The 14,730-nt window shown below is 40.1% G+C and overlaps 1 protein-coding gene across 1 annotated transcript in view; it reads right to left on the bottom strand.

Moving 5' to 3' along the window:
• COX10 (cytochrome c oxidase assembly factor heme A:farnesyltransferase COX10) overlaps positions 1–14,730 on the bottom strand; it is a 93,938-nt gene that overhangs the window by 34,030 nt on the left and 45,178 nt on the right. Inside the window, exon 5 of the mRNA XM_083487629.1 lies at positions 1,794–1,864. Within this exon, the coding sequence (XP_083343755.1) occupies positions 1,794–1,864 (71 nt within the window). The remainder of the gene's footprint in view (positions 1–1,793; positions 1,865–14,730) is intronic.

The following is a 14,730-nucleotide window of genomic DNA, read 5'->3' as shown; positions in this document are numbered from 1 at the left end:
AGCTTCCTTTAAAAACATGCTGTGGCTGATCCCTCCCCCCCCCCCGCAACCCTGTATTAACAGTATTTGGTGCAAAACCTTTTGCGAATGGACCTTCTTTGTCAGTGTGAACTCTCTTAGGAGAATCTGCAATTCACAATATGGGAATTGCAATTTTTATATTATATATATTTCATCTATCAGACATAGATGGGGGGGGGGAACCACCTGTGGGGTTTTTTTTTTACTGTGTCCATGCTGGGAACTACAGATTTTCTGTAGGGAGTTCACAGTGACAAATTAAGCGATGCTGTTAAAAACGACATAACTTGTCTTACAAAATTATATATAGAATTTGATCTGAGTTTAAAACATGCCTGCCATGAAAGAGATTTACCCATGTTTTAATAAGGCCAATTCCCATTTTCCAATAAGCCTTTGAATGCGACGTTTTTATAACATTTGAAGTCTTCTCAATATTCTTGCATTTTCCTCATAAACAGATTAGGTATTTGCCCTTAGTTATTGCTGCTGTACTGCACAACACTTAACATAGCGGTTATTATTTAATAATTTCTATACTTTTTCTAAGTGGTTTACAACTATAATTTTTAAAAATAAAACTATGCTTATTGTGCTACCATCCTGTTGCAGAACCAGCAGAACTAGCAATTTTAAAAACTGCCTAGTAAGCACGGTGAGGGCAGGAGAGGACTTTCATCAAAGAAATACAGTAAAAGTAGCTAAAAATGCTACTAAACTGCATCCCAACAATATTATCTGCACTTGTAGTATATCCTGTAGTTAACTTAAATAATAATGTATTATTTATATACAACTTGAATGTTGTCTTAATGTATAAGCTGATAGAAATAATGAGCTTAAACTAAATATTGCAGAGCAGTGAGGTTCCTTTGTCAGATACTGGAACTAAACTAAGGAAGTGCTGGAACTGATAGACTAGAACAAATTTATTTCTCCAGAACGTCTTTCTACTTAGTTTTCTTTTTTGTGTGCATGTTATTTTGTAATGTAATTTTAAAAATGAACATAATAATTTATCATTTTTAATGTCTGACCTTCAATTTAGATGGAAAGCTGTTAATCATGGATTTAAATTAACATTCATTTTAAATAAATAAATAAATACATCCAAATTCTACATCAAGGGAACATGGCCTCTTTGTCTGAAACGGATTAAACAAGCTAGAAAAGAACACACATATTGAAGTCCATGCAAGTTATTCTGACTGCAATGCAGGCTTTGGAATTCTTGGCAAGAAATGTGGTGGTAGAAGGTGGGCAAGGTGGGAAGTAATGGTGGGCAAGTGACCTGTCATGTATCAAACTCACAAGTTCCATCCTGTCCCTTTTGCTCAAAGGAAAATCAAATAGAAGGCTAACTTGGACCTTTTAAAGACTTTAGAAATGTTTGTTGTTCTTTTTAAAGAATTATTGTGGGAGATCCATAATGATTTTCTTGGCAGAGCCACTCACTTCTAAAAGTACGGAACAGGCTTCACAATTGTCTATGATATTTCACAGGAACACCTGGAATCTTGCGATTCTTAATTTCTACATCTATAAAAGCCCTTGCTGAATATGATGAGAGGGCAAGCCAATATGTTTTCCATGTGGCATTGTAAGCTTTCAGAATCTTCAAAGCACAAAACGGCAACGCTTTCACAGTCTTTTGTTCTGAAGTTGACATATTTGCTTATCTAAACATAAGGAAGGGCAGTAAGCTGGGAAATATATAAAAAGAACAATGAGATTTATTACTCATTTTGGAGAGCAGGTGTGTGCAGCCTTACCTGATTTGTCCTCGCACCAGGGGTCTGTTTTTTGTCCTGTTCATATTAGAGTCAAAAGGAACCTCAAAGAACTGCCAAAAAAAGAGAGAGAAAGGGAAAGAAGAAAGATGACTTTAAGGGATGCAAGAGAACATCCGAGCTAAAGAACAAGCTGTTTTTGCAGGTGCTTTGGTCTTCATTTCAGAAAATTCCCAAGCACAACTGAAACAGCAAATTTTACATTGATTTTGAAAGCAAGTCTACATTAAAACTTTTGGCTTTTCCTTAAAAAGGGGAGGAAAACCCTACCCGTAGGACAAACATAATTTAAACAGGTCCTTCAAGTTCTATCTTTGACAAGTTTGGCAAGACTTTGATGATGCATGTATATTATGAAAATAACCGTCTTCTTCCTTCTGTCCCCCACCTTTTCTTAAAAAAAAAAAATCACTGAACAAACAATCCTTGCTAATCACATGCTCCTACTTTTAAAGATTAATGTTATAAATGTTTTCAAGATCACCCAACTTTGGAAACTTATGACCCACCCTACAATCAATCAATTCCGACAACTGCAAATGCATGCAACAGAGTGCACGGATAGCAGTTAAAAAAGAAGCCATGTGGAATTATTTAACATGGCAGTTCAATGGAACTTTAAACACTGCCTGTCGGATAAGTTTTGTGGTACAGTGAGTCCCTCCAATACCACCCCTATAAAGCAAGACACAGCACTACAGAGACTGGCGTTTTATTCAAACATGTAAATCACACAGAGGTAATCAGTAACATATTCAGTAATTGCCAAACTTCAGTGAACGGCAACCTCTTTCCATGAAATTAAGTATTTATATGAGCTTCTAGTATGACTTTGTGACCAATTCCAGTAATAGAAAGGATCTAAAGCAAGATGTAGAATCACATTCTCCGCTGCCTGCAAACAGCAGAAGGCAGAGTCTACTTTTGCAGTACGCAGCTGTCAACAGCTGCTGACAGCAGCAAACAGTACAGCGACATCAGCTAGTCACTGCCACCAAGTGTCTTCTTTCCCTATGCACAACAATGCACAGTCTTGTTAAATGAGTCAACTGGGACAGCGGTTGCAGGAATTGCAGCATCAACAGCACTAACCTGTGACAGCCAGACATGGGGCAGTGGGCAAGGTGGGGGGAAAGTAGGGCCTAGACATGTAGTGGGGGTGGAGGGAATTTCAAAATGTCTCAACACATTCCTAGTTATATTTATAAACCATCTTGCTTTCATCACAGAACTTAAGGCAGAGTACACGTGGTTCCCACATGGTCACCCATCCATGCGCTGGCCGGACCCAGACATGCATAGCTTCAGCACGTCCAGCATATTTTGCTCAGGGGTTCAGCTTGCTCTTTGCTGGAATCCTGTTTGTTTTTATGAAATGCCTTTTGTGTCACAGATTTTGCAAAATAAGAACTAAACATGTTCTTAAGTAACCAGGTTGTCTTTCTGTGCATTTTTTACCCCACTGTCAAGCTGTTGAGATAGCAGTCTGCGAGAGATAAGCATCTTTTATATTTATTAACTATCGCTTGCAACTATAGCTTGCAAGCAACTCCCAGGAAGAATAAAAAGGTGAACATACATAAAATCAGAAGTTGCCTATGTTGGTTAGGGCAAAACAGAAGCCACTGCATGTTTCCCCACCCATATTGTGACAGACAGTATTCATCTGAAGGTGATAGCAGAAAAGAAAAAGATTGGGAGGAGAAAAGAATAATTAAATGTGAGCAAGTTACAAAGGAAGGGTGGTAGAAGAACCAGCTGTCCTATAGCTTTGAAGTATATAAAGATTTAGGAAATTTGTATTAAATGCATATCAGCATCCAGGCCTTTTCACAATATTTTGTGTGTGTGTGTGTGCGCGCGCGCGTATAGTTTGTGTATCTAAAATTGTCAACACAAGCACTTTTGATGCAAATATGTCAGCAAGACACCAGTTGTCATACTTTCCACATTTCCCCCCAGATGTTCAGAGGAGGGGGAATCTCATTTCCCTTTAAAAATGTGTCTCAAATACCATTCATCTGTAGATCCAGGCAGGGGGTAACACTCAGTTTTAGTTTATCTCATTACAGCCTGCAGAGTTTTGCTTGTTTTAACAAACAACAAATTCAGTAAGAAGAAACCTGGATAAATAAATATTTTAGCTGCTCACAAGAGGCCGTTTCCTCAGGAAGTCTGAATGCATCACTTCATTTGGCTGAAAGAGAATATTGTCTTTCCTACATTTTTGGCAATCTAGACACCAGGAGGACAGGCGCAGGGTTAAATCTACAGCAACAGAACACCACCAAGTGACATAACTTGGCAGTGATTTTGAGACCATACACAACATTTTAAATCAGTAGAGATAAATATTTAAAACATGATACTGAGAAAAACCACATAAAATAGGACTCTGTGGTTGATTTCTGTTGCAGATCATTCCTCTTACATAGCTTTCATCAAATTGACAAAGTAATTACATTCTGTGGTCCTCAAAGTGTGAGATCAACTGTCATATTCCTGTTTAGTGTTATGTACAATCATATGTTTCTCATCAGTTCTCTTTGCAATGGCCTTCACTTGTTATGTTTACCAAAGCATTAAGATAGTTTGAAAATGTCAACTTTCACCATGCAAATACAAAATTGATGTTTGAGTATCAATCAGCTTTAGGTAACAGGCAAAAAACCCCTCTAGTGATTATCAACTGAAGAGTAATGACTCTGACACAGATCAAGTTATAGTGGACCACACTAGCATTACTACCACAATTTTTTTTTTTGCTGTTTTCCTTTGATTGAAAGTCACTTCGAAAAGTCTCTAAAGGAAGACATACATGAATATATTAAACACACACACACACAGAGAGAAAGGAAGAAAGAGAGAGGGGAAGAAAGAGAGAGGGGAAGAAAGAGAGACGGAAGGTGAGAAAAAGGAAGAGTTATTATAAACAATACATGGGTTGCATGTTACAGGTTGAGGTTAAAAGGCTGAAGATGACTGCTCTAATTGATACAGAGAACTGCCTTTTGGTAAATAGTTAACCATGTAAATGGAAAGTGTGCATGCAGCTGATAAGTGTTTTGTGACAATTAAATGTTTTTAATGCAAGAAATGACATCAACAATGTCTTTACAAAATCCTTAAAAAACTGTTTTCTATGTATTTTTTTATTATTATAAAGGGACAATATTTTCCTACCACCATCCAGGTGTAAGGTAGCGGTTGAGGTTGGCATCTGTCTTTCTCAGGAGACAATGGAGGAGCGTGCCTTTGGGGTGAAGTCAAACTGTTGGAAGGTTACAGCGCCTGTTACGGCTGTAGGGATGTGATTGTCTAACATAAGCTAATGAAGTAAAAAGATGTCCAGTTTCTGTATTAGGTGGTTGCGGAATCAAAATAAGCCAGGAAAACCCACCAGATAATTGAATGTTACCTCTGTAAAAAAAAGTTTTGATTTCAGAGTTAATCACTTCTGCTAAGCAATTGGCAGCCAGGCACTTACTTAAGACTGTGTGGGCAACAAAAGACGGAAGAGAGAGCTACGTAAAGTACTTCTATGTAGGGAAAGAAGTGTGAAAACTGCATATAGATTGTTGCAATCAATGATCAAGTATGTGCATTCATAGCATTTACTACATGCTGGCTTCCTTGCACATAAACAATGAATGAGCAAACTGTGCAACTGTCCCAAGCAATATTTCACATTATCCCTCTAAGACAGTGCTTTCCATATAAGTGAAACTGCATAGAGAGCAAAGATACAGCTGGTGTGACTGTCCTCAAAGTCTGTTCCTAGAACACTCCAGCATAAACTAGTGATAATGTGAATTCACAGGGAAGCTGATAACTTTACTCAGAACAGCCCAAGGTCACCAAAGCTGTTCAAACGGTACATTGTTTGCTTTTACTATTGTGTACAATTGGCTACCACGCTTTTCCAAATATCTAAAGAACTAAAGTTAGAAAATAACTCTTCTATATTAAAAGACAAATTCAGTTCAGGTCGATGCATAGCTTCTCAATTCACTATTGCAAGTGAAAAAAATATTTAACGTCTCGCTTGCAATTATCTTTCTCCTAGTTTTGAAAAAAAGGAATTGAGCAACCAGAACATTCACAGACTTTAAAAACCATCCTTGATGTAAACTCACTCAGGCTGGAACCCCAGATTGGGTGAGAAAATGGTTTGTAAGAACATAGGACACAGAAAAGCTTTACTGGAAGGATCAGCAACATGGTGCCTTTTGGTGCATATGTACCAAGAGAAGCCTTCCCTGACATCCACAGGAACCACTTACCTGTTGCCCCCATTGAAATTAAACTTGAAGGAAGCCTTTTATTGTGGCCAATAGCGAAGGCTAAGGTGTGTGCTTGGTTATAGTATAAGTGTGGTGCCTGTGACAATTTATCCAGTTTGCAACTGTACCCATGAGCCCTGATTCCTACTTTACTAAGAAAACATTAAGGATATTTTATGCTTCCTGAAACAGAAACAGTGCATTTTGGAAATTCTGCTTTGTAATCCTAGTTTGGCAAAGTACCAGTCACTTTTTATTATTAAATTTGTGGACCAGAATATTTTCTGTTATAATTCTGAAACAAATATTGATTCCGAAAGGACTACTATTAAAACCTACTCTAAAAATTAACAAATGCCGATGTCAATTATTTTTCTAAAAAACCAAATCTTTATTCACTGAGGCACAGGGATATTTGTTTTAGTGTTTAAAAAGAGCCTCTCCAAAATAATAAATTATAGTTTAAAACTACAATTGTAAAACCTTAATCCTTGGTTTAAACTGACTAACTCTCAATAGGTTTCTGTCCTCTCTCTATCAGAGTGAAATAATTCTCTCTGCATTCTATGCTCAGACCTGAAGTGTCAAAATGGCACCACCCAACCACAAGAGGGAGAACTGAGGAAGACCCAGGGTTTATCTAAGTATTTCTCACCTGCCTTTTACCACAAGGTTCTAGTAGATATGTAATTTGAAATAATATTTCCCTCTGAAAATTTTATGTTCATCTGCACAGTCATGTTTATACAATTCAATACTTTCTACCAAAACTTAGTAAGCAAATGGCATGGTCAACAAAAACATGAACACTCCACATTGCAACATTTTCTTGTGTTCCAAAAACAATAGGATAATCTGGTGGAGCTCTATTGACCCTGTATACCATTAATAGTTAATTCTTTCTATCTATCAGAGAGCAGAGCCAGAGTAAATCTAGAAACATCCCACACAATTTTAACAGAAGAAAGGCTTGGGAGCCTTTGGGGAGTACGGTAAAGGGAGGAGATCTTTTGATTTCAGAAAGGGCACATAGCACCTGTCTGTCTTGAAGATGTGAACATGAAGCAGAACAAATGGGATTAGAAGCTGTTCTTTTGGAATCTTATAAGCAGCTAAAACATATTGCCCCATGAATCTGGATTGCTACTTACAGATCCCTTCATAATTCCCCACTTCAAATTAGTGTCAAATTAAAAAACAAGACCACACTATGTTATTCTGTAAAACAGTGTCACATTGCTAATTTTGTGCATAGCAGATGCTTGTTCACTTGAGCTACAAAGCCACGTAGTCACATTCTGAAGATGATAATAGCTACAAAAAAGTGTTGATACTGTCAATTCAAAAGGAAATGCTCTCATATAGGAGTACTGAAAAAGTCACAGACTTTAATTAACACATTTTCTGTCCCAAAAACATATTGATATTCACTGTGGCCTCAGCTTTTACAAAATTCAAGGAATCACAACCTGCTATTTTGCCAACAGTAAGATCAGTAACACCTAACTCATTGCATACTATGACTTTGTGGTTGTCGCATCTTGCTTTATCAGGCTAAAATGTCACAATAAAGGACAAGCAGGGCCTTGTGCCTACAGTAAGGGACATAAATTAAATTCTACAACATACTGTTCAATAATAAATAATAAAAACTGCAACAACTCTACATAGATGCAGATCAATCCCTTCCACAAAAGAGGCAAATGCATTTATACAAAAGAGGCAAATGCATTTATTTTCCTGGCAGGCAGATCAAGCCCTGCTTTGGTCTCCACCTCTATGTTTTGTTCATTATAAGGTATATTTTGATTACACGGGGCAGCAGGAAATTAAATAAAGCAAAACGCCATGCAAATAAAAGGAACAGAATAGTTAGAAGCCATTTCCTTTCCCAAATTATCTAATTGCTTTCAACAGAGTGGCTGACTTTACAAGTCAACGCATCTGTACACATATACTGTATTTTTCACTTTAAAACTCAAGTGTTCTACGGCAGTTGGGGGGCTTATTTCTCTCTTAAATGTTTGGGTCACACCACTTCACTGGAACTGCCCCAAAAAGGCAAATTCCATCAACTGAGACCTCATCTGTTTTAACCATCTCTGCTGTCACCATGCAGTAGCATCTTGCAACTATCAGATCTATATCAAGCCATAAGGAAGACAGACATGCTGACGATTATTTCAACAGCTCTGAAATGTCAAAGTGATATGGCTGGAATTCAACAGGGCCTTTAAACTAATGGTCATGACAGAAACAAAACAGGGACTGCCCAGAAAGTATGTGACAGTTAAAACTACTTTTCATTCCACCAGCACATAAGGAAATCTGTACAGCTCCTGCGACACATATCCAGTACCCCATTATAAAGCCTGCAAGGTATAAATATTAATTAGAGGTAAAGCGTGCCTTTTTAGTGACACAGAAGTATACTGAACATGAATAAAAGAAGTATACAGTGATACCTCGGATTACAGACGCTTCAGGTTACAGACTCTGCTAACCCAGAAATAGTACCTCGGGTTAAGAACTTTGCTTCAGGATGAGAACAGAAATCACACTGTGGCAGTGGAAGGCCCCATTAGCTAAAGTGGTACCTCAGGTTAAGAACAGTTTCAGGTTAAGAATGCCAGAACGAATTAAGTTCTTAACCCGAGGTACCACTGTACTGAACATGAATAAAAGATCTACACGTTTTCTAAACCATGCAGAGTCCAATAGGAGGTCATGTGAAGATAAAGAAATGTACCTATTGGCACTCTGTAACAGTGTTTAAATTATTGCTTCTCCAGCAAAAGCAAAGGAGTGTGGCAAAACGTTTTTGCTAATACTCCATTTTCCCCTTGTCACAAAATGTCAAGCTTTGCTAAATTCTCACCTCCCCAATGTGTGACTTAATTAATGACCTCACAGATGCTCAATAAGATAGAAGGCTACAGATCACAGTTATGCCATGTTTAGATCTATTTGTGGCATTAATATAAACTGTGATGAAAGGATTAATGTCTCAATTAGGATAACTTACAGATTAAATTAATGTGTGCTGGGGCAGAGGGAAACAGTTTTCTATTAACCAGACAAAGATCCACAACATTTTATCAAATAAGGAGCATTCTGGAGGGAGGAAGGACAGGGAGAACACAGGGGTTACTCTTGCACCGGGTTCAGATGCTGTTTCTGTTTTTCTGCGACTTTAAACTCAAATGGTAAATCTGAGTTCCTGGGAAGACATGGGATTCTATTCAGTGTTAGTTATACTCAAAGCATACTTTCAGGGGTTCAGGGACAGAGGCACAGGTGAGGGGGGAGACGGAGAGCGATGGGGAAGAATCCCAGGACAGTGAGGAAGAGGATGACAATGACTTGAGGTCTTCCATGAGTCTCTCAAGTGAATCGGAGGATTCCCAGAAGGGGGCGCCCCTGGTCAGGCCAAGGGGGGTCACAGGGGGGACTTGCCAGGAGCAGGGAAGCAGCAGGGAAACCCCGAGTGGGAGTGGGAGATCGGGGCCGGCTTCCCAGCAGGAACGGAGTGAAGAAGGTGGAGTTCCCAGTGTGACACACGGAGCAGAGCAGGAAGGAGACAGGGGAAGGAGATCGGGGCAGGACGTCCTGCCGAAAGGGGCGGAGAGTAGTACAGGGAGTAGTGTAACTGTCAAGAGGAAGGTCAGGGGTAGCGAACGCGCGCCAAGTTCAAATGTGGAGGCGCGCGGAAATGCAGAGAGCCCGGAGGAGGAGCCTGGTCCCAAAGCACGAAGGAGGGGGGAGCAGGCATCTGAGGAATCCGCGTCAGGGGAAAGCAGGAGGGAAGGAACCCAGGGGGGCAAAAAGACCCTGCGGAAAAGGAAGGACAGGAAGAGGTGGGCTAGCACTAGCCTCTTAAACTGGTGTAGAGGCGGGACCGACTCAGAGGGGACTTCAAATGTCTAAGGTTAAGAGACGCGGGGCTGCACGCCTCGGTTGTGGAACCAATAATGAATTGCAATAAACATCCTTGTATATAAGAAGATCTTGGCGTTGGTCTTTTGTGAGCTGGGACCTGAGGCAGCCCCTGACACATACCTATTTAAATTCATTTACATACACAGTTCCATTAATTTCAATAGGTCTAACTGGATACAAGCCATGATTTCCTCCAGTAAGTATTTGTATTGAAATATTGGGTGGACAACTATTGGAAGTCTGCACCATCACTCTGATGAGCTAGACAGTTCCCTACTCTGCATAATTTTAAGGCAGATGATAGATAGATAGATAGATAGATAGATAGATAGATAGATAGATAGATATAGATAGATGATAGACAGACATATGAAATGCAGCTTAATCTAATCAACACAAGAGATTATAAAATGTGTTGCCCCTTCAATACTGGGGGTCCTGCCCTCATTCTTCTTCCTGAAATAATAATAATAATAATAATCCTTTGTTACTACACCACCTGTGTGCAGTGAAATTAAACGAGCCCTCCCCCCATACACTCAGTCTTGTTCGCACTCTGTGTTCTTGTCAATTGCACCAACAGCCCACGGATAAAAACTGTTCTTTAACCTGTTGGTGTGGCTGAGTATACTTCTGTATCTCCTGCCTGGATGTAAGAGATTAAAGAGGTGCTGGCTAGGGTGTGAATTGTCCCTAAGAATTTTCTTCACTCTCCTGAGGCAGCGGTCTCCCGCGATGTCATCTAGCGAACTCTGGGGACAGCCCATGATATCATGAAGCATGATACCATGAAGCAACAGTCAGTCATGCTAATTACTTCTGTGAGTGCCTTTCAGCACCATGGCATTTTTTGCTGCAGTTGAACCGCTGGGTAAAAGCGGCTCACAGAAAATGGCAGTCTCTACATACAAACTTTAAAGTACCATATTTTTCTGTGTATAACACTAGGCTCCCCCCCTAAAAAATAATGTCAAAAATTAGGGGGTGTCTTATAAACGGAAAAATATGGTAGTTCATGATACAAGTCCTATCTTCGCTTTAAAGAGGATCAACAGAAAATTCTAATTAGCTCTAAATCTCCACAAGGGAAACGTGTAATGTGGCGATGCATGCCTCTCCTAATGCTATTGTGAAACACACTTAGACAAAAATAATTTTAGAAGAATGGGGGCAAAATACTTTGCCTTGTTTGCGAAAACTTATTTAATTAAGGGTAAAAACAGAGGGTGGGAAGGTGTGTCGGGTGATTCCAAGCAAATTGCTTATTGACCTCCTGCTATAAGTTGTAAGAGGAATGGCTCTCTACACATCAGCTGACTTTCTAAACTATCAGGGAGAAAGTGGGTTTGGGGCATTTACATCTTGGTATCTCCTGTTCACACTAGTGGATGAAACCTAGTCATGTAGGTTGGCAAGAGAGAATTCATCCCCTCTTCTTTTTTCTTTTTTTTATTATTTATATCCTGCCCTCCCCAGCCGAAGCCGGGCTCAGGGCGGCTAACAACAATGAAATAATACAACATTCTAAAATAATTTCATTATAAAATTAATTCAAATCAAATTAATGGCAACCATTGGGCTACAGTTCTGTGAAGATCGCCAAAAGGAGGGAGTCAGGCTGTGCCCTGGCCAAAGGCCTGGTGGAACAGCTCTGCCTTGCAGGCCCTGAGGAAAGATGTCAAGTCCCGCAGGGCCCTAGTCTCTTGTGACAGAGCGTTCCACCAGATCGGAGCCACAGCCGAAAAAGGCCTGGCTCTGGTTGAGGCCAGCCTAACCTCTCTGTGGCCTGGGTCCTCCAAGATGTTTTTGTTTGACGACTGTAAGTTCCTCTGTGGGACATACCAGGAGAGGTGGTCCCGTAGGTACGAGGGTCCTAGGCAATAACGGGCTTTAAAGGTTAAAACCAGCACCTTAAACCTGATCCTGTACTCCACCGGGAGCCAGTGCAGCTGGTATAGCACTGGGTGAATGTGATCTCACAGCGAGGACCCCGTAAGGAGTCTCGCCGTGGCATTCTGCACCCGCTGGAGTTTCTGGGTCAGTCTCAAGGGCAGCTCCATGTACAGTGAGTTACAATAATCCAGTCACGTGGATCACAGTGACTGTCACGTGGATCACAGTGGCTAGGTCAGGGCAAGAGAGGTAAGGAGCCAACTGCTTAGCTTGGCGAAGATGAAAAAATGCCGCCTTTGTTATAGATGCAATCTGCACCTCCATGGAAAGGGAGGTGTCGAAGATTACACCCAAACTCTTAACGGACGGTGCTGGCACTAATTGCGACCCCGCAAGAGATGGGAGTTGCACCCCCAATCCCATATCGTCCCAACCCAGCCAAAGGACCTCTGTCTTCAAAGGATTTAACTTCAACCGGCTCCCACATAACCATCCAGCCACAGCTTCCAAACATCTGATCAGTGTGTCTGGGGCTGAGTCAGGATGGCCATCCATCAACAGATAGAGTCGGGTGTCATCAGCATACTGATGGCAGCCCAACCGAAAACTCCGGAAAAGCTGGGCGAGGGGGCGCATAAAGATGTTGAAAAGCATCGGGGAGAGTATCACACCCTGAGGCACTCCACACACCAAGGAGTGGCCTGATGACAGTTCCCCCCCAAGCGCCATCCTCTGTCCCTGACCAGAGAGAAACGAGCGCAGCCATTGACGGACTGTGCCCTGGATCCCCACATCGGCAAGGCGGTGGTCCAGGAGTTCGTGATCGACCATGTCGAAGGCTGCTGACAGGTCTAGAAGAGTCAGCAGCCCCGATCCGCCTCGATCCAGCTACCTGCAGAGATCATCTGTTAGGGTGACCAGAGCCATCTCGGTCCCATGAACAGCGCGGAAGCTGGATTGGATCTTTCCCAATGAACTCTGAGGGGTGAGCTGCAGTGGAAAAGAGACTGCTGAGCTCTTGTTCAGAGAGTGGCTCTGCTGGTTTTTTTAAAAAGCAAATTACTTCCCTATGATACCGTCTTCTTATTTTTAATTGCCCTTTTGACTGAATATTTAGTCCAGCAAAGCGTGTGTTTTTTGTTCAAACTTCCAAAAACTTTTGTGGGAGGAAAACTGCACAAAGCACGTATTGAAAGTCAGAGATATCCTACAAAAGTACTATCAGATACCATCTCTATATAGTTAAGTCCCTGCACCATAACACAATAATGCCGAATAAATTTTCTTATTTTTTTAGTTTAATTTGTCAAACATGTCCCCAGTGTCAGATTAGTACTTTATTTTCAAAAGGTAAGTGGATTTAAGCTGCAATCCTATAAACATTTGCCTGAGGGTAAGTCCCAAAGAACACAATAATGGGGCTTATTACTGAGAAGACATGAACAGGACTGCACTCTAAAATTACTTTTTCCACATATTCTACTTCAGGATCTTGTCCATAATTGTTCATCCAGCTTCCTATCAGTTTGGTGTCATTAAAATATGGAGAACATTAAATCACCACAGCTCATTTCCTCATGAAGTTAGAAACCTCAATACCAATCAGTACAAACTACTCGACTGTATTAATATGCAAATGTATTCTCATTGCATCCACACCGAGATGATACTTTCTGCTACTTTTATATTTTATGTTAACTGTATTATTAACAGAACAATTTCAGATTTCAGATTTCAGATGGAATAGACTGACATAGGCTAAGCTGATAATTAAAGAATATTATAGTTGCACATGCCTGAGCATGCCAAAATAACAGCAGGCAATTTACATATGTAGAAAAGCTTGCATACTTTTTACATGCTGAAATCTGACAATGAACTTGCTCTGGCTGAAATGAAGGGTTGACTGAAAATGATTTCTTTCTATTAACGTATGTTGTACAATAGGTTTTTTTCCCATATAATTTTTCTATTTAAATTACTGAACATTAATGCAGCCATTTTATCTGTTAAGCAACATGTTAACTGTTGGAAAACCAGGCAATGAAAAGCTACATACTCCCTTAGAGATTACTATAATTCAACCAATAAAAAGCCTGAAACATAAACCAAGGTGTAAAGTGACACTGGCATTTATTAATATTTAGTGCACCTCAAAGCAAGCACAGAGCGGAAATATGGTCCAACAGTTCCAAGGCAGAACATAGCAGGAAAAATAAATTTGATTTACAACAATCCCTACCTTTTAAAAATAATAATAAAAGCAGACTGTAGGCCCTTTCCCTTTAAAATATTTAATAGCTGATATCATTAGGAGGGTCTCAAATCACATTTTTAACATATGGGAACTTGAGGAAACTATCATCTGCAATCCATAGTTTAATGGATGATATTATTTTAACTACCTTCCTTCATTTCAAAAGCCATTCAGATGGCTTTTGAAAAAGTATGATGTGCATTTTTCAGTGGGGTTTTCCCCATTTCTACCATGAAGCAAGATGTAAACGTTTTCACATTCTCTTCCTCAGGCATCTGTGCTTCTCAAGAGCCAAGATGTTTAGTTTCTTATAATCTAAGACACTACAATGCTTGAAAGCTGACACCATCACCCATGGCATCTTAATCATCCTCCTTTTTAAACTCTCCAAGGAGTAACTTAAAAGCAGCATCTCATCTTCACTTTAAAGGGAACTAACAGAAAATTTTAATTAACTTGAAATCTTTGCAGAAAACATATCAGACCCTTCTCTTTGAAACACAGACATCAGAAGTGAATGAAAGCAAAAGTTGTTGTGTGCTTGCTA

This window comes from Podarcis liolepis (genome assembly GCF_965112155.1).
Source record: "Podarcis liolepis genome assembly, chromosome: 2".
NCBI lineage: Eukaryota > Metazoa > Chordata > Lepidosauria > Squamata > Lacertidae > Podarcis > Podarcis liolepis.
Note: the sequence above shows the minus strand (reverse complement) of the source record. Positions and strands in the feature narration are given on the sequence as shown.